The sequence below is a fragment of the Corythoichthys intestinalis genome, chromosome 2, assembly GCF_030265065.1.
Source record: "Corythoichthys intestinalis isolate RoL2023-P3 chromosome 2, ASM3026506v1, whole genome shotgun sequence".
In the NCBI taxonomy this organism is placed as follows: domain Eukaryota; kingdom Metazoa; phylum Chordata; class Actinopteri; order Syngnathiformes; family Syngnathidae; genus Corythoichthys; species Corythoichthys intestinalis.
The window spans coordinates 61,386,864-61,408,008 of record NC_080396.1 but is presented as its reverse complement, the minus strand read 5'-3'; the positions used below and the strand labels follow the sequence as shown (position 1 = coordinate 61,408,008).

At 38.7% G+C, this 21,145-nt stretch overlaps 1 protein-coding gene across 1 annotated transcript in view; it reads right to left on the bottom strand.

Annotated features, from left to right (window-relative positions):
• Nucleotides 1-11,067: 11,067 nt before the first annotated feature.
• The window catches only part of ntsr1 (neurotensin receptor 1 (high affinity)), a 61,646-nt gene continuing 51,568 nt past the window's right edge, over nucleotides 11,068-21,145 (bottom strand). Inside the window, exon 4 of the mRNA XM_057830523.1 lies at nucleotides 11,068-11,476. Coding sequence (XP_057686506.1) covers nucleotides 11,221-11,476 — 256 coding nt within the window. The 3' untranslated portion in view covers nucleotides 11,068-11,220. The remainder of the gene's footprint in view (nucleotides 11,477-21,145) is intronic.

Genomic DNA, 21,145 nt, shown 5'->3' with positions numbered 1-21,145 from the left:
CAGGCAATTAACGAGGAGCGACCTCGGACACTTCTGGAGGCACTGGCACAGTAGCGAGGTCAGCGGCGGCGGCGTCCAGCAGGGCCGGTAGAGGGGCAACCTTGGAGACTTCCAGAGGTGCAGCAGTGGCCAGAGAGGCAGGCACAGTGCTGACGTTGTTAGGAAGACTAAGAGCAGACGCTGCGTTGTCAAGAAAGCCGGAACAGACGGGGCGTCATCGAGAAGGTCAGGAACAGACGGGGCGTCGTCGAGAAGGCCAGGAACAGACGGAGCGTCGTTGATAAGGCCAGAAGCGGGCCTGGCGGTGTTGAGAAGGCCAGAGACGGGTGATGGCTGCGTCGTTAAGGCCTAAGACGGGCTTGGTGACATCGTCGTAGAGAAGCGCCTGGCGGCACGGGCGCTGGGACGGAAGTACGACTGCGAGGAACCGGGGCGGAAGCACAGCCATCGTTGGCGGGAACCCCGGGCAGTAGGGCTCATGTGGCGAGCAGGAGAGTGATGTCTAAAAATGTTTGCAGATCTTCATGGTAAACTATTGTGTGATCCAACTTATTCCAATATTATGGAGATAGTTAGCATCCAGAGCTGTCGTGTGCTTTACTTATGATTAGGGTATACAGTGGTACCTCAGCATACGATCACTTCGACACACGATCTTTTTGACATCCGACGTAAAATTTGACATGCCATTTGTTTCTACATCCGACAACATGCTCGAAATACAACGATTTTTGACAGCGCCGCAATTTGTTTGTTTTGCCGGAAGACGGACGCACGGCTGACATTCTTGTGAAAGAAATCAACACTGGATCCAAAAAGGTTAGTATAGGTGGAGAAAAAACAGTAAAGGTGACGCTTACCATTGAAATGAAGATGTAAATGATAGCAAAATATAAGCATGGTGTGTGCATCAATGAGCTGGGTCGACAATAGGGCCGTCGATCTCGGCCGGCGGTCCTCCTTCGTTCGCCAGTCTTTATAAGTTACGGTGACAATTCTTATTGTCGTAACATCCCCAAAGAAATCGCCAGCTTCGTCAGGTTTCTAATCATTTACTCCATCAACTTGTGCAACACACGCCAGCATCAAAACACAAAGCAAAATAGAGCCGCGCTTTCTTGCTCACCGTCACATTAGCCCTACAGTGTGTTCAGGTACAGCAAAAAAAGTCCGCCAGATTAGAACACGATTTGTTACATTATTACAGGTAGTACAGGTAGTATTGTTACATTATTATTATTATCCTGATTTTTATTCATAATGTATTTGTTTTGCTCTTTGTCATTGGTATTTGCTTTAGTAACAGCAGTATTTATTAAGGATTTAGTGTAGGTTTTTGGGCTGTGCATTGAAATGCAAGACGATTTAGGTTTTTCATTTTTCAAAGCTAGAATACTGTTTTTCCAGAGAATGTCTAGATTTCCTTGATTCTCCTACCTGTGGTAATATATTAAAGATAACGCCATGTATAACATATTTTGTTCCCAAGTTCTAAGTGGTAGTTCCAAGTTTGTTTTGTCGCATTGACATTTTAAAACACTTCTATTACCCAAAAAGTTTGGGTTTGTGGTCACGACTTTTAAAATTCTATTTTCCACTTTCAACTGCTTATATGTGTAATGCTTATATATGTGTTTGTACATTTCCGTTTTTATTTTATAGACTTAGTTTGACCTGAAACACACACAAAAAAAAAGACATTTAACAAATATTTACTGCAAAACTTAACTAAGTTTTGAATGTAGCCTCTAATTTTAGCAAAACCAAACATGTACCTTTTTAAAGGCATTTTTCATTTTGGCAACACCAAATGATTACAAGACAGGAACAACATTTTATGATTGTCCACAACATGGTGCGATGTACAACAATAACAACGTATTACCCAATGTTAAAGAAAATTACATTATTTATTGAACAATTGGTGAAATTGGTGTAATGGTTCATTGTTTACACCTAACATTTTATAGATCAGTGGCCTGTGATGGTTGGTTGTGCAGCATGGTTTCCCCAAGGACCAAGAGCAGCAGAAAAAATGGATGGTAATGGTCAGTCATCAAAACATGAAATAAAAGGCTTTTTTTGTTTGTTTGTTGCTATTTAAAAATAGGCTTAGCCAGCAGTCACCATCAGCAGGCACCAACAACAGCTTGATGTGGATCATGAAAATGTGACCTAAAAAAATGTGTATATATATATATATATATATATATATATATATATATATATATATATATATATATACACACACACATATATATATATTAGGGCTGTCAAAATTATCGCGTTAACGCGCGGTAATTAATTTTTAAAATTAATCACGTTAAAATATTTGACGCAATTAACGCACATGTCCCGCTCAGACAGTATTCTGCCTTTTGGTAAGTTTTACAGCAAGGTTTTTTGTGCTGTTTAACAGCGAACTCTTGTGGTCGCTTTGGGACATGGTTTATTGCTTTCTTGCCAGTTCAATATGGCTGCACGACGTCTCGGGCTGACGCCTACGTTGTAATGTTGTGCTTATATGATCCTTGGACAAGATTTGTCCGTAAGTATGGTTGTTGTAAAGAATGTACATATTATGTTAGTAAGCGAAATGTTATATTTTTTGTATGAGACGCTTTTTGTTTATGTTTAGTGAACCTGTATAGCGTGCTAAGCTAACGTTGTTGCTAATGCAATGCTTGTGTACTTTTTTTTTTGTAGTTTCACTACGGTCTAAAGAGGACAATGGTTTGAGGCCATTTTATTAATAAATCAGATGAAAAAGGAAGTAGTCTGATTATTAATTAGAATACACAATATTCTAATTTCCTGACTGTCTCAGGAAATTTGAATATTGTGTATTCTAATTTCCTGAGACAGTCCTGTATATATACACAGGACTGTCTCAAAAAATTAGAATATTGTGTATTCTAATTTTCTGAGACAGTCCAGTAAATATATATATATATATATATATATATATAATTAGTATTTTTATTTAAAAATTGTGTGTATTATTTGTTGACTTCACTTTTCAATCTATACACATTTCTGAACTATAATCATGTCAAACATTTTGGTGTAAAGAATACAGGTTGTCATGCATTGACTTGGTACTCTTTCATGAAGGGGATACCTTAGTTCAAAGCTTACAAAATCAAGCTAATAAGCACTGAAAGCCGGTTGTCTACCAATACTCACAAATACAGATGAGTGTGTACGTCACAAAAGGCCTCTGAAAGAGTTGACAATTTAAAAGAGGTCGTGACTTAATGAATTTATCCCTGGCGATACGTTCCTAGTTAGCAGACTCAGCTTAAAAAGAAGGAGAAAATCGCTCCTCAACCAAGATAAAATATTTGTATAATTACGCCATGCACGTACAAATAAAGCTCATCATATGCATTATAAAGCACCTCTGATAGAATACAGACTGTTGAAAATTCAAAAGGGATCATTTTTTCATCAACTTACCTCCGAATATACTGTACAGTCAGCCATTCGTATGAATGTGGTCCGCCCTCGTCGAAGCCATGTTTGGAACTACCCGTGGCCCCACTACCCGAAAAACCCGGAAGTAAAATCGTATAATGGATGCCTATGGGAGTGTCGTAACCGTCTTAATATATGGCACTGGTTTGCTTGTTAACCTTAGGTTTACTGCTAACTCTTGGCAACTTCCATCATCTTTTATCATCTTTTGCATACCTTTTCCTTGTTCTCAAGCACTGTTGCTAAGCACTGATATGGGCTGTGCCATGATAATTTTCCTTGCAACGGGTTTCTAAGCATGACATATTACACAGACTGGGACTATCTTCTGTTGAGCCAGTGAGGATTCCCAAGAAAGCATATGTAGAGGAGGCCTAGCATGGCAATGCAACATTGAATTTCATCCATCAGCCTGCAAAAGAACCGGTTGCAATGTGTCATCAACATGGACTCCAAGATAATTGGACTTCCCACATGCTCTCTCACTACTGTATTTCAGCTGTTGGCTCGTGGTTTGTCTCAAGTACCTTTTTTCATTCTTCTTTTATTCTTTATTTAAATCATTATTGCACACTTTCCAAAATCCAAATAAACCTTTTTGAGCTTCTCATATGTTACTCTGTTTGCCTGCTACTAAAATTGCTAATCCATACAACCAATGATTTATAAAAAATCTTCTTCCAAAAATGGAAGACATTCTATTTTCTCTGAAAACAAATAAAACAGCTGGAGTTTATCTTTAGTTTTACTTATCTGACAATTTATGTCGCAATTCTGTTATTGTTTGCACATGTAGGAAGCACAGTATGTGTAATATGTCTAACTAATAAACCACAGAAGTTTATGAGTGAAAAATTTCTATTTTTTATTTTATTTATTATTAATATTATTATTTTTTTTTATAGTTGGGTCAGTAATTTAAAGGCGTGGCCAACAGATCAAATGTTCTCCTTTTATTCCACAGCTGCTTAAAAACTGCATCCATGCGCCTGCTGAATTCAATTATTCTCTTAAGGCCACAGCTATCAACTGTCAGGAGTGCACGTCAGAAAAAGGTCAAAGCCCGCTGTCCTAAGTGTGTGTTTGTGCACCTTTCACTGGTTGTACTCTGGTTTGCCAACATCAGCACGGCTCACTGAAAAAAAGGTGCAGGAGATGCACTTGGCTTTTTCACTATAAAATGATCCAAAACACGATTAGTACAACTGTGTGAGACTTTTAATGGACGACTGGACATGTATTGTTTGAAATAATATCAATGATGTTATCAATGGCTTTAGACAAATCAAATGGTTTTGGTGCTATTCGCTGTGACTAATACATGTTATACAGTCCACAGGTAGCACAAAACTTGCATAATAAAAAACCAAATTTAGGAGGTCAAAAGCAGAGGTGGGTAGTAACGCGTTACATGTACTCTGTTAAATTTACTTGAGTAACTTTTTGAGAAACTTTTTGAGAAAAATGTAGTTTTACTCAGCCATATTTTTTACTTGAGTAGATTTGTGAAGAAAAAACGCTACTCTTCCGGTGCTACTTTGGGCTACAAAAGAGTCGTTACATTTTTCCTTTTTATTCTACATTTTAGATTTATTTCTTTATTTTTGCTAGCAATGCTGTTGCCAAGAGTAGCGCTACTAATTTCACCAATGTGACGTCGCAACAATAATCACATGACTCCATTATACCAATTAGACGCAAGCTTGCCGTTCTACGATCACGCCAGCCTGTTCAATCACTTAGAGTCTTTAAAGCACCGTAACAAATGAAGTATTTAACATAGACCTCTGCCATCAACATGAATCGAAAGCGCGGATTTAAAACTCTCTCCCAGTTTTTATTTGGCACCGATTGACCACGGAAAACCAGAGATATGATCCTTTTAATTTCATAATAGTGACTATGAAGGAACTACATACAGTATTCACTATTCAAACTAGGAACTATTTTCTCCACTAGAGGGCAGGGCACACATGCTATTCGGAAGACTAAGGCTTCATAACTGTTTTTTTCCCCTCTTTAATTTAATGATTTAAAAAAATATATATACTGTATATATTTCTTTGGCTTAATGTGGTTATGTTATGGGTTATTATTGTACAGTATCATTATAACAACAGTTCATATGGATAGGTTTGTGCTGAGAGAAAAAAAATATCATTGTTTAAAAAAACAAAAATCAAACAAAAATAAGCAGTTACTCAAAATGTTACTCATTACTTGAGTATTCGTTTCAGTGGATACTTTTTTACTTGTACTGTACTTAAGTACATTTTTTTGGATGACTACTTTTACTCTTACTTGAGTAATATTCTTTTTAAGTAACCTACGCGAGTAAAATTTTTGGCTACTCTACCCACCTCTGGTCAAAAGTAAATGTAGTACTTTATCTTCAGTTTTCTGTGATTTAAGATATCAGCCTTTTAAAAATAACAAAGTCCATAAAATAGTCAGTGTGTTTATTAATCTCATGAAAAATAGAGTGCAGTGGCATAGCAGTGAACTATAACACCAATGAGTTTTAAGGGAGACGCCAAAGCTCTTGATAAAGCCAAGTGATGTAACAAGAAATTGTTGCAATGGAGTTACAGACATTAACAGGAACGCACATTTATCCACGGAACTCCAATATTTGAACTTTACTTGACAATCACTTGCACATTACAGAAACAAGCAAAACTGCATGATTCACCATCTTCGCGAAATTGTGTTTACAACATTTAAATATCTTTCATTGTACAATCACTGCCAATTTTTTACAGTTTGAAGACATGATAAAGCGAGACTCGTGTTGTTGTTATTGGTGTGTAAACTATCTATCCTCCATTATTTGTGGATGAATCACAATGAAAATTGATAAATATATTCTAGTAATGGGTACGCATTGATCCTTAGAGACTGCTTTTTACCTTAATGTATCAGTATCAATTTATGTATTTGTATCAGGGCTGATTAATTAATTGTGGACTTATTGTTGCCTTTTGGTTAGGTGTAGAGGGCATGTGCGTTCTTTGTCACAGCCTTCACTCTGTCATAGCATATACTGTATATGCCTTGTATGAAAAAGAATGATCATTTGCTGTAGGTTTGACAGGTGCCACAGTGGGGGAAAAGAAGGCAGGAAATGATGATGCTACTTTTAATTTTCAACAGCTCACTTGCTTCCCTCTTGTTTGAGCCCACGTGTTCAGTGAGCAAACAAAAACGTGTTGGCGCATGGTCAGTGCATTTACAGAGGTTCTGTTTTATGGACTACTTTGAAATTCTATTGATAAATTCTAATTCTAAACTTTGCAAACATGCAGTTTCATTGGAGATTGAATCTGTAGCTATGGTAATAGTGATGACCAAATATTTTATTAAAACACCCAATATTGTCCTTCAAAATTTTCTTATTTTCCACTTGTATCTTCCTCTTGAATACCAACATTCATATTGTTAGCCCAACAGCATAATTACATAAAGTCATACTTTTGCCTAACTGAGATTGATGCATAATGTTAATCTCCTACCACTGCTGCACTTACTGCTTTTTTCCTAAACCAATTTGAGCGGTTGAAAAACACGCTCCACCTTAGTCAATGTGCTTGCAAATCCCCCACCCCCCATTTTCCCAAAAATGTTAAAATATGAGTTAGGCAATTATGCTATTAGCCTAACGATATTAAGTACAACAGATTGGAGTAAACTTTTTGGTATTATTCATCTTATTTCACAAGTAATTATCATTTTTTTCACAGACATTTTCAATTCTAACAAATATAGTTTTGTCTCTCACCATACGCAGAACTCTGTTTTGAAACCTTTAAGCCAGGGGTCCCCAACCTTTTTTGCACCACGGACCGGTGTGATTTGGGTCTTTTTTTCACGGACCGGTGTTGTCAAATTTTGCACCCTTATAAAATTTTGCTCCCAAAGCTTTTGTTGCGGTAAAAAAAGCCCTCTTTTATATTCAGTTGGACTCTTAATGTTATTCAACGGTGTTAAAAAACTATTTACATCATCAACATATATGTGCAGGACAAAAATGGTGTAAATGAATGCTTAACAACATGGCGAAGTGAGAGAACTGCGTGCAGTTGTGTGCAGCTAACATGGCAAACGTAAGTTAATATTCCTTTCTTTAAAGAAAGTTTGTATTGTGTACTTTGGAATCCCTGCATTCGCGGTCATTTTTAACATTACGCGCATGCCAAATTTGTCAGAAACCGGCAATGTGCGGCAGAAAAATACAGCAAATATAAAATAACATTTGTTTTTAGCCCTGTCGTGTTAAGTGCAGGGAAAATACAACTCACCCGCGGAATCAGTGGGAGGCCTTAGCTTGTTTCGTTTGTTTCATTGCTGTCCTAGCGATGTCAGGATATTCCGAAATACTTTAATCCAGAACCTCAGTAGAGTTGTCTCAAATGTACGTTGAAGGTCGCCGTGATTTGCGATCTTTACAAACTGATATTCCTGTTGCAGACATGCTCGAATCACTCGGTTTATTCACATATGGGTCACGAATCCACTCCTTTGCAGTTTGTGGGTCTTTGGTGATTGGGAAGTAGCATAGATTTTGTTTCTTCGAGGTTGTAGGCTCATCTTCTGGCTCGTCAGTCTCCCCTCTTCCCCGTAAATAATCTGTCCAAAGATGTCCGCTTTTCAGTCATTCTTGTGTGGGCTATTTACAGTGGGGCAAATAAGTATGTAGTTAACCACCAATTGTGCAAGTTCTCCTACTTGAAAAGATTAGAGAGGCCTGTAATTGTCAACATGGGTAAACCTCAACCATGAGAGAAAGAATGTGAAAAAAAAAAAAAACAGAAAATCACATTCTTTGATTTTTAAATAATTTATTTCCAAATTAGAGTGAAAAATAAGTATTTGGTCACCTACAAACAAGCAAGATTTCTGGCTGTCAAAGAGGTCTATCTTCTTCCAACGAGGTCTAAAGAGGTCTAACGAGGCTCCACTCGTTACCTGTATTAATGGCACCTGTTTTAACTCATTATCGGTATAAAACACACCTGTCCACAACCTTCAGTCAGTCACACTCCAAACTTCACTATGGTCAAGACCAAAGAGCTGTCGAAGGACACCAAAGACAAAATTGCAGACCCACACCAGGCTGGGAAGACTGAATCTGCAATAGGTAAAACGCTTGGTGTAAAGAAATCAACTGTGGGAGCAATTATTAGAAAATGGAAGACATACATGACCACTGATAATCTCCGTCGATCTGGGGCTCCATGCAAGTTCTCACCCCGTGGCGTCAAAATGATAACAAGAACGGTGAGCAAAAATCCCAGAATCACACAGGGGGACCTAGTGAATGACCTATAAAGAGCTGGGACCACAGTAACAAAGGCGTAACACAATGCGCCGCTAGGGACTCAAATCCTGCACTGCCAGACGTGTCCCCCTGCTGAAGAAAGTACACGTCCAGGGCCGTCTGCGGTTCGCTAGAGAGCATTTGGATGATCCAGAAGAGGAGTGGGAGAATGTGTTATGGTCAGATGAAATCAAAATAGAACTTTTTGGTAGAAACACAGGTTCTCGTGTTTTGATGGGAAAGAATACTGAATTGCATCCGAAGAACACCATACCCACTGTGAAGCATGGGGGTGGAAACATCATGCTTTGGGGCTCTTTTTCTGCAAAGGGACCAGGACGACTGATCTGTGTAAAGGAAAGAATGAATGGGGCCATGTATCGAGAGATTTTGAGTGAAAATCTCCTTCCATCAGCAAGGGCATTGAAGATGAGACGTGGCTGGGTCTTTCAGCATGATAATGATCCCAAACACACAGCCAGGGCAACAAAGGAGTGGCTTCGTAAGGAGCATTTCATGGTCCTGGATTGGCCTAGCCAGTCTCCAGATCTCAACCCCATAGAAAATCTGTGGAGGGAGTTGAAAGTCCGTGTTGCCCAACGACAGCCCCAAAACATCACTGTTCTAGAGGAGATCTGCATGGAGGAATGGGCCAAAATACAGAGCAACAGTGTCTGAAAAGCTTGTGAAGAGTTACAGAAAACGTTAGGCCTCTGTTATTGCCAACAAAGGGTACATAACAAAGTATTGAGATGAACTTTTGGTATTGACCAAATACTTATTTTCCACCATGATTTGCAAATAAATTCTTTAAAAATAAAACAATGTGATTTTCTGGTGTTTTTTCCCCCCCCACATTCTGTCTCTCATGGTTGAGGTTTACCCATGTTGACAATTACAGGCCTCTCTAATATTTTCAAGTGGGAGAACTTGCACAATTAGTGGTTGACTAAATACTTATTTGCCCCACTGTATTTCCGGGAACAAATATGATGATGGCCGAGGACCTACGTCATACGTTATTATCGAGGCCAAAGTCAATCGACCAGAATGCAGTCGTTAATAAATTATTTATTATTTCTGCGTGGCCCGGTACCAAATGCGCGGCCCGGTCGTTGGGGACCCCTGTTTTAAGCCATTAAGTGGAAGAAGAAAACGACTCTGTAGAAATGACATATTTAAGTAAGTGCTCTTACAAAGAACTAACCGAAGGTCAATCTATTCTGGTATTATTCATATTTCTTTAAAATTTAATTTCCTGCCCGAATGGAGTGTGTTACCATCACAAGCGTTTTAGTCCTCAAACCAAAACAAAACAAACAAAAAAAAAAAAACCCCAGAACAGAACAGAACCGAAACGAAACGAAACAATCAAATTAAATGAATTAATGATAGTTTTTCTTGTAAAAGAGCAACTCATTCATTCACTTTCTTAGGATTTATACACGCAAGAGTCTAACCCCAGCAAACTACAGCAAGAGGTATGGTACACCTTTAAATGGTTGCCAGTCACTCACAAGGAACAAAAAGACAAATGTCTTATCACCCTCGCAATCACACTTACTGTACGTCAAATTGGAGTGTTGAAGCAACCTAGCATGCATGTTTTTGCAATGTGGGAGGAAACTGAATTATCTTGCAAAGACCCATTCAGGCATAGGGAGAACAAACTCCACACAGGAACAGCTTGAACCCTTGATCTCAGGCGCCGTATCAGACGTCGTGCTAACCAGTCAGCCAAAACATCACCAATGATTTCTGATCCTAGCATGTTGTTACTGGTAGAATAGTAACAGCGGAGGCCAATATTTTTTAATCGTAATTTTCTTAGCAAAGGATTTATACAGCAATAAACTCAGTTTATTCGTTTTTTTTTAAGTCTTGAAACCAAATCACAGTTGGTTACAAGCCAAATTAATACATTGTGACGATGCTACGCTGAAAATAATACGAGCTCTGTAGTTGCAACTCCTTGAGCACTGAATTAAGTGGCCTTGTGGACCAGCAATGGCATCTTCTATGTCATTATTAGAAATAATACTATTGTTCCTAGTAGGAGATGTTTGCAACACACTAGAGCAGAGGTCACCAAATACGGTGCTTGAGGGCACTTATCTAGTCTGTTTTCTATGTCTCCCTCCTCCAACACACCTGAATAAAATATTCTGGAGTATTATTAGGCTTCTGAAGAGCTTGCTGATAAACATGCATTTGATTCAGGTGTGTTAGAGGAGGGAGACATGGAAAACAGACTGGATAGGTGCCCTCGAGGACCGGAGTTGGTGACCCCTGCACTGAAGCAATCAGATCAATTTATTTCACAACAGTTCACAATGAAGGTCCATGTTCAGGATGATCGCCACATCTATGACAAAAACTGACTCATAGTCCAATCATAAAATGGCAAAATATGTAGTCCAATGGGTTCAGTAGGCTGTCTCTTTGATAATGTTGGTGGAGACGGTATGGTTGCTGGAGATGCTGAGTGAATGGCGGGTCATAGGGCCTGGTTGCCTCCTGGGGGAGTGACGGCAAGGCATGCAAAAGTAGCGCAGTGTAGAGAAGAACATCTGACGGAAGGGTGCCGACACCAAGTTGTAGAGGACAGGGTTTATGGCTGAGCTGACGTAGAAGAGGACGTTGGTCAGCATGTAGAAGTAGTGGTAAAAGTCGTACAGGGTACTGGAAAAGAACATAAGAGTCAATGTTACATGACGGGATACCCAACATGACATTGTAAAGGTTCTAGTTTACTCGGAAATCAATATGATTCAACTTCACTTGTCAACGCACGATTATTTTGTGCACCACTCAATCAGGAAACTTGCTTTGTGCAATTTATTACTTGCAGATATGCTTAGTGTTAGCTTTTAAACTGCAGCTCAGCACTTTAATGCATTCTTAGTTCTTATCAATTCTTGTTAAAGTGCTTGTTTTGCCTTTTTCAATTAATCCATGTATAGCTGAAAAAGAACTTTCGTTTCACTTTACACATCCATCCATCTACTTGTCGTTTTAAGGACTGTGAAGGAGCTGGGTCAATCCCAAATGACTTTGGGAGAGAGAACTGATTGGCAGCCCATCTCACATACTGTATACATAAACAGAAATAATACAATAGGTTTGAAATGTGGTAGGAAGCAAGAAAAAAGAATGGGAAAAATGGTTAGAACTTAAATTCCTATTTTATGAACAAAATCAGAACCACTGAGCGTCTTTTAAAACTTATCAATGAATAAAAATGATTCAATCTGATAGTCTATTATCATAGTTTCATAGTATGTCCTGGCTGCCCAGCTTCTACTCCATATTTTTGTCCAATCAGATATCAGCTTTTGTGCTTTTAAACATTGTCACAATGGGTTGATGAACAATGTTACTGGCTAGCAACAAGTGCAAAAGGATTTATTTGACACTTGGAGAAAACAGAAACAAGTGGCTCTGCCAGCTAGCTAGACCACATACAGTTGTGGTCAAAAGTTTACATACACTTGTGAAGAACATAATGTCATGGCTCTCTTGAGTTTCCAGTTATTTCTACAACTCTGATTTTTCTCCGATAGAGTGATTGGAACAGATACTTCTCCGTCACAAAAAACATTCATGAAGTTTGGTTCTTTTATGACTTTATTACGGGTGAACAGAAAAAAGTGATCAAATCTGCTGGGTCAAAAATATACATACAGCAGCGCTTATATTTGGTAACATGTCCCTTGGCCATTTTCACTTCAATTAGGCGCTTTTGGTAGCCATGCACAAGCTTCTGGCAAGCTTCTGGTTGAATCTTTGACCACTCCTCTTGACAGAATTGGTGCAGTTCAGTTAAATTGGATGGCTTTCTGACATGGACTTGTTTCTTCAGCATTGTCCACAAGTTCTCAATGGGGTTTAAGTCAGGACTTTGGGAAGGCCATTCGAAAACCTTAATTCTAGCCTGATTTAGCCATTCCATTACCACTTTTGATGTGTGTTTGGGGTCATTGTCCTGTTGGAACACCCAACTGCGCCCAAGACCCAATCTTCGGCCTGATGACGTTAGGTTATCTTTAAGAATTTGAAGGTAATCCTCCTTCTTCATTATCCCATTTACTCTTTGTAAAGCACCAGTTCCATTGGCAGCAAACAGCCCCACAGCATAATACTACCACCACTGTGCTTGACCGTAGGCATGGTGTACTTGGGGTTAAAGGCCTCACCTTTTCTCCTCCAAACATATTGCTGGGCACTGTGGCCAAACAGCTCGATTTTTGTTTCGTCTGACCACAGAACTTTCCTCCAGAAGGTCTTATCTTTGTCCATGTGATCAAAAGCAAACTTCAGTCGAGCCTTAAGGTGCCGCTTTTGGAACAAGGGCTTCCTTCTTGCACGACAGCCTCTCAGTCCATGGAGATGCAAAACACGCATGACTGTGGACACTGACACCTGTGTTCCAGCAGCTTCTAATTCTTGGCAGATCTGCTTTTTGGTGATTCTCAGTTGAATCTTCATCCTCCTGACGAATTTTCTCTCAGCAGCAGGTGATAGCTTGCATTTTCTTCCTGATCGTGGCAGTGACAAAACAGTGCCATGCACTTTATACTTACAAACAATTGTTTGCACTATTGCTCTTGGGACCTGCAGCTGCTTTGAAATGGCTCCAAGTGACTTTCCTGACTTGTTCAAGTCAATGATTCGCTTTTTCAGATCCATGTATGTATATTTTTGACCCAGCAGATTTGATCACTTTTTCTGTTAACCCATAATAAAGTCATAAAAGAACCAAACTTCATGAATGTTTTTTGTGACAAAGAAGTATCTGTTCCAATCACTCTATCGGAGAAAAATCAGAGTTGTAGAAATAACTGGAAACTCAAGAGAGCCATGACATTATGTTCTTCACAAGTGTATGTAAACTTTTGACCACAACTGTATAATATATGATTGATTTGGTGTTAAACTAATTAAGGTCTTTGATGAGAAACTTGTATTTAATTTAGGGCTGTCAAAATTATCGCGTTAACGCGCGGTAATTAATTTTTTAAATTAATCACGTTAAAATATTTGACGCAATTAACGCACATGTCCCGCTCAGAAAGTATTCTGCCTTTTGGTAAGTTTTACAGCAAGGCTTTTTGTGCTGTCCAACAGCGAACTCTTGTGGTCGCTTTGCGACATGGTTTATTGTTTTCATGCCAGTTCATTATGGCTGCACGACGTCTCGGGCTGATAATGTTGTGCTTATATGATCCTTGGACAAGATTTGTCCGTAAGTATGGTTGTTGTAAAGAATGTACATATTATGTTAGTAAGCGAAATGTTATATTTTTTTGTATGAGACGCTTTTTGTTTATGTTTAGTGAACCTGTATAGCGTGCTAAGCTAACGTTGTTGCTAATGCAATGCTTGTGTACTTTTATTTTGTAGTTTTACGACGGTCTAAAGAGGACAATGGTTTGAGGCCATTTTATTAATAAATCAGATGAAAAAGGAAGAAGTCTAATTATTAAGGCGTCGTTCACTAGCTGTCTAGCTTTGGAAAAAGTAGACGCTTTGGAGTGAGGACAGCATAGACAGATTTAAATGACAGTAGAGTTAAATGCCCACTACAGTCCTTATGTACCATATGTTGAATGTGTATATCCATCTTGTGTCTTATCTTTCCATTCCAACAATTTATTTTACAGAATATATTTTTAATTTACAGAAAAATATGGCATATTTTATAGATGGTTTGAATTGCGATTAATTGCGATTAATTACGATTAATTAATTTTTAAGCTGTAATTAACGCGATTAAAAATTTTAATCGTTTGACAGCCCTAATTTAATTAGAAGCTTTTCTGCTTTTGTTATATAGAAAAATAAGTAATGCCTGTGAACTGCTGGACTAAAGTGCAGAGATTTTAGTTGAATGCTGTAATTGAAGAAACAGTCTAACTATTCTGGTCACTAGCTGCTGGTTCCCCAGCATTAGCCTCTCATTTTTACCACTCGTAACAATTTTAGATTGTTGGTAAATTTTTGACCTGATTATTGTCAGCAAACCGTTACAGCGGTCACACATTGGTTTCAGTCAAGGGCATAGGTTTGCATAGGGTCGGTATGGACATAACACCTCCAACTTTTCAGGATGCTCAAATGGTCCCCACCAACTTTTAAGCAACCTTATTTTCATTATATAATGAGTTCAGTTATAAATAGTGAAGAAAATATGTATTTGAACACCCTGCTATTTTGCAAGTTCTCTGACGTAGAAATCATGGAGGAGTCTGAAATTTTCATCGTAGGTTCATGTCCACTGTGAGAGAGATAATCTAAAAAGAAAAATCCAGAAATCACAACGCATGATTTTTTAAAAACAATTTATTTGCTGCAAGTAAGTATTTGAACAGCTGTGTAACAGCTAGAATTCTGACCCTGAAGACCTGTTAGTCCGCCTATTAAAAGTCCACCTCCACTCCATATATTATCTTGAATCAGATGGACTTGTTTGAGGTCGATAGCAGCATAAAGACACCTGTCCACCCCATACAATTAGTAAGACTCAAACTTGTAGAGCTGTCCAAAGACACCAGAGACAAAATTGTTCACCTCCACAAGGCTGGAAAGGGCTATGGAGCAATTGCCAAGCAGGTTGGTGAAAAAAGGTCCACAATTGGAGCAATCATTAGAAAATGGAAGAAGCTAAACATGACAGTCAATCTCAATTGGAGTGGAGCCACATGTTAGACATCACCTCATAGGGTCTCAATGATCCTAAGAAAGGTGAGGAATCAGCCCCGAACTACACGACAGGAGTTGGTCAATGGCCTGAGCTGGGACCACTGTTTCCAAGGTTACTGTTGGTAGTACACTGAGACGTCATGGTTTGAAATCATGCATTGGACAGAAGGTTCCCGTGTTTAAACCAACACAAGTCAAGGCCCGTCTTAAGTTTGCCTACGACCATTTGGATGATGCGGAGAAGTCATGGGAGCAAGTTTTGCAGTCAGATGAGAGTAAAATACAACATTTTGGTCATAATTCCACTAACTGTCTTTGGAGGAAAAAGAATGATAAGTACTATCTCAAGAACACCATTCCTACTGTGAAGCATGGGGGTGGTAGCATCATGCTTTGGGGGTGTTTTTCTGCTCATGGGAAAGGACGAGTACACTGTATTAAAGCGAGGATGACTGGGTTCCTGTATTGTGAGATTTTGGGGAACAACCTCCTTCCTTCAGTCAGAGCATTGAATATGGGTCATGCCTGGGTCTTTCAACATTACAATAACCTGAAGCACACAGCCATGAAAACCAAGAAGAGCTCCGTAAGAAGCATAACAAGGTTCTGTGTTTCTCAGCGACAGCTCAGAAACCTGACTGATGGATGGGCCGAAATCCCTCCTGCAGTGTGTGGAAACCTGGTGAAAAACTACAGGAAACGTTTGACCTCTGCAATCACAAAGTGATTTTCTGCATTATTCTTTTTAGATTATTCCTTTCACAGTGGACATGCACCTACGATGAAAATTTCAGACCCCTCCATGATTTTTAAGTGAGAGAATTTGCAAAATAGCATAGTGTTCAAATACTTATTTTCTTCACTGTAGGTAATTTAGATTGTCTTCCTATAGGTTGTTAGGATATAATAGACCATACCATTATTAAGTGAATTATTTTTATAATGTTCAGATTTACATTTATTCCTTTTCTTGTCCGTGCTTGTCCTTTTTTCCCCCCTGAAACGCACGTTTGATTGACTGATGACTAGTATAAGCCAATACAGATTTATTTTGCATTGATCATTTCACCTATCAATTAATTAGGTTCATATTTGTGAGAAATGTAGCCCTGACCCCCGTTCTATAATCTGTTTGGTATTAATAATGTCCTGTCCCCAGCAAAAAGTGTACATGCAGGTTATGCTGTTATACTGTCCCCTACTAATGCTGAGATTAAAGACCAAACGTGAAGTAATTTCATAACATGCCAAATAGGGTCACAATTAAAGTAATTAAACATTGTCCAACAAATAAAGCGTGAAAAAATAATTTATATGCTGTATATTTGACAAAATAATTGCGTTTCCGAAGTTCGAGCCTGAAAGGGGCCGAACCCGGAAGTGATACGTCACACCGAGAAGAGTGATGGCAGCGCTCCATACGGCCGCCATACAAAACCCCTCAAACAATGATTCAAACAGCGATAGAAGCGATAGATCGAGCGCAAGGGAGGAGATCCAAGTTTCTGAAGAGTTGGAGGAAGAAGAGGAGGTTGGAATTTTATGTTGGACCTAACATGTATTAGCCAGACGCTAATCAGGATGCAAACAATGTGCCTGGACTACCTGACATGGAATGGAGACAAGACCCATCGCGATTACAAGATAGGTAAGATATAGGCTGTTATTATTTTCATGATTTGAAGATGCAGGCATTTGCACATAATTTTATGTTTTTGTCTATCTGATGACATCGTTTAAAAAAACATAATAATCAGACTTCATGTTCATTTTGGCAGATCTGGCAGCTCTCGTGCATATAAAATAATAATATAAAAATGTTGGGGGAAAGAAGGAGATGAGTCGTTGATGGCTTTCTCCACTTTATTGTGGCAACAATAAGAAAACAAAATAATAGCAGACTGCCGCCATATTCGACCGCAAAGTTTTGCTTCTCGCTCATTTCCCCCTCGCCTCCTACTACTCACAGCTCTCCAGTCCCAGCGTCTCTTAAACAGATCGTGCATAGTGTCTTGTTATGAGATTTTTGTTGACAAAGGTATCAAACACACGACGTGCTGACAACTTTGTTTCTTTATGAACACATGGAGCTAACAGTACGAACACAGCTTGGGGCTCTCGGCAGGCTGTGCGGAGCGATAGACAGAGCCTGTGCCTCTCTATCACACTCCCGTGTCACGTGACCAAAACATGAGTAACGTCGCGTGCACTTCAGGGTACATTGAAAAACATATTATCAGAATATTACACGCAGTTACGACATTACAGTATAAAACAAAATAATGGTGCACTGAGAAGCTGGACCAACAAATCACACTCCTGACATTAAAAAAAAAAAAAAAAAAAAACTTGAAATTTGTGGCATCTTGGGAGCAAGCAGCCAGGATCAAACGGTATTTCAAAAAAGACTGATGCATTTACTGTCTTTTTCAAAAAGAAGGAAGATGGTTCAAAATGAGTCAGAAAAGCACATAGAAAAGAAGGAAAAAAAGGAATGTCCCACAGCATGGCAAGTGGGCATTTGCGTTTTGTTTTCAGCACTATTTTCTGCATAATGTAATGTCCGTAACTGGGTGCGGGCCCGTGAAGGACAGCAGAGTGGTGACGTAGTGCAGCGTGAGAGCGAAGTTGGCGGTCGCATGTTGCAGCAGTCCGCTGTTATTTTTGTTATTTGTTATTTAACTGTTGCCACAATAAAGTGAAGGAAGCCATCATTCACTTCTCTCCTTTCTATATCCCTATTCGGGCTATGACAATATGTTCCGGGACCTGTGCACGTGCCGTCATCCCTGCGCTGTCATATGTACTTTGCGTTCCTGCACCTTATGATTTACAAATTAAGCACTGTTCCACAACAGTTGGCAGCTCTGCTTTGACAAAGTCATCAGTCATCTATCCAAAAATCACACTTACTTTTTTGCAAATCCTTGATCATAAGCAGACCGGTTGAGGAAGCAGGCATCTTCGAAGTCCTTATAGCAGAGAACACGACTCGATGATGGCATGAAATTCATTCACTTAGTGCGAACAAAAGATGTCCATTTACGTACCCTGCTATCCTTCAGCCACTCATACTTTTCTTTAGATTGAGAACAATACATCACCACACACCGCCGTGGCATCTAACCGAGAAGCAATGCAACAATACAGTGTGTATGGCGGACTTCCCTCGCAGTTCTCGGTGTGACGTCACTTCCGAAGATTTCCGAAGATTGTCGAACAAAAGCATTTTCATTGTCAAGGGCGTTGCTATGGGTCAAACAAAGAATCTGGAAGGGTTACGTTAAAAAAAAAAAATAACGAAAATATGCTTATAATTGTTTAGCCATTGATATTATTCAAAAACATGGTTGGCCAACCTTACTTCACATTTGGCCTTTAAACCTACGCCCTTGGTTTCAGTGTTGAGGACCTTCTAAGGATTTTCAATGGATTCCTGACCCACCAAAGTAAAGCAGTGGCTCTACCATGGGGACCTCACGGATAAACAAGCTTCTCATCCTAACTCTGAGGACCCCGAAACCCAGTGGAGGAAAACCATTTTGGCCACTTGTATCCATGATCTTGTTCTAATCATGGGTGAAATGGGAACATACTCTATCTTGACCAGTATATTGAGAGAGTTGCCATTCGGCTCAGCTTCTTCACTATGGCAGACGTTAGGGTTTAAGGTTGCAGACATTGATCCACCTGTCTATCTGCTGCTCCGTTCTGTCCTCACCCGTAAACAAGATGCCATAATAGAAATATCTGGTACCCCATAGTGAAGAAATAACCACCACATAGCCACCACATAACTATAACAACATGAGATCCACTGATCCACTAAACTCATAGGCGGAGTTTGACTTTAAGGGCAGGGGGGCACAACATATTGATGACCCCGAAACGCAGTGGCAGCAATAAAATTAACTTTCAAGAATATTTATAATAATAAGTTGACAATTAGCGTTTTTTTGTTTCCCATCATTGTTGAGGGGAATTCTAAATCTGGCTTCTTAGGCAATTCTTTTCGCCAAGATCGTCAACCATTAAATACAGTATGGTACGCATGCCGGTGTCGTGCCAATGTAGTTACCCCAGTCAAAAATTGTATCCCCTGAGCGGAGCCATATGGAGGTAGATTTGTGTCTTTATTATTCAATCAAAAAAACAGTTGCTTCAATTAAAAAAAAGTTGCTTCAATCAAAATATATATTTTCAATCCCAAAAAAGTCGCTTCAATCAAAAAAAAAAAAAAATCAATCCAAAAAAAAAAAAAAAAGTGTTTGAATGCAAAAATAAATTTGAGACTCATAGAAATGCATGTGAAAGCTATTTTTCTTTGATTGAATTTTTTTTGGGATTGAAGCAATTTTTTTGATTGAAGTAATGTCGATTTGTGTTTGGGCCACATTTTGGCAGGGACGTTTTTGTCTTTACTATTCAGTCAAAAAATAAGTTGCTTCAAAAAAAGAAAAATCACTTCAATCAAAAAAAGAAAAATTTTCAATCATAGAAAACGTTTTTGAATGCGAAAAAATATTTGAGATTGAAAAATTTGCATTTTAACACTTAATTTTTCATTGGCAATGTTTTATTTGATTGAAGCGATCCTTTTTGTGTTTGTGCCATATTATGGGTAGGATATTTGTGTCTAAATCATTCAATCCCCCAAAAAGTTGCTTCAATCCCCAAAAATATTTTCAATCAAAGAAAAAAATCATTTGAAAAATAAAATTGCACTCCTCTAATCCCCCCTCCCCTTTTTTTTTAAAATGAAAATTATATGCAAAGCAAATGACCGTCTAAGGCGCTATTAACATGATCTGTTCGAAAAATAATTTTGACCCATTATAGAAATATATTTTTTTGTTCATTTCATTCATTTTTGTTGCAGTTTTATTGCTTTACAACTTTTATATATATAGGAAAGTCAATTTCATGCAATGACACTTTTCGTCCCCCCTTAAAATCCGCTCATGACTAAACTCCTCCACCATGATAAAGTTACAGTTTATGAAGGGGAATGGTCAAGGGTCCCCAGGATTTGACTAATTATCATACAGCCTCAAAATTGCACCAGGCATGTATTTGATTGACAGGTGAATGTCGAGCAGTGTATGTTTTTGCAGGGCACAAAATTTCATCGTTTGATAGCATTATTTTATGTACTTGGTGATATTTCTTCATCCAAATCTGGCCAATTAGTTAGCACTCTTCTTTGTGGTTTATAAATTCATAAGACATTTTTTCAAGCCTTTACTGGTCAATTTTACAGTGATATCAGTACCAACGTCGTTAGTTTTATTTTAGTAATTCAGTTGCACCACAAAGAAAAAGCCTGTTCTTCATAAAACATTCTTGATTACATTTTCTATTACAAAATCTTTTGTGATTTTTTTTTAATAGAAGGGTGTCAACATGTCGACTTCCTTTGATTCTCTAAATGGCCAGTGAACACATCATTTTGACATTATGTTCCCGCTCTCATTCCCTGCCGTACCAATGATTTTGTTCATCACAGTCTGATTTATTCTGAACAATACTAGCTTGATGAGAGATAAAGGTCAGCTGACCCCCACCAGCTGTGTTTAAAATAAATCTTATCAGATTCCTCCTGCAATTTGTTGTACAGATTTTACCGACCAATACCTTATCATTGCTTTT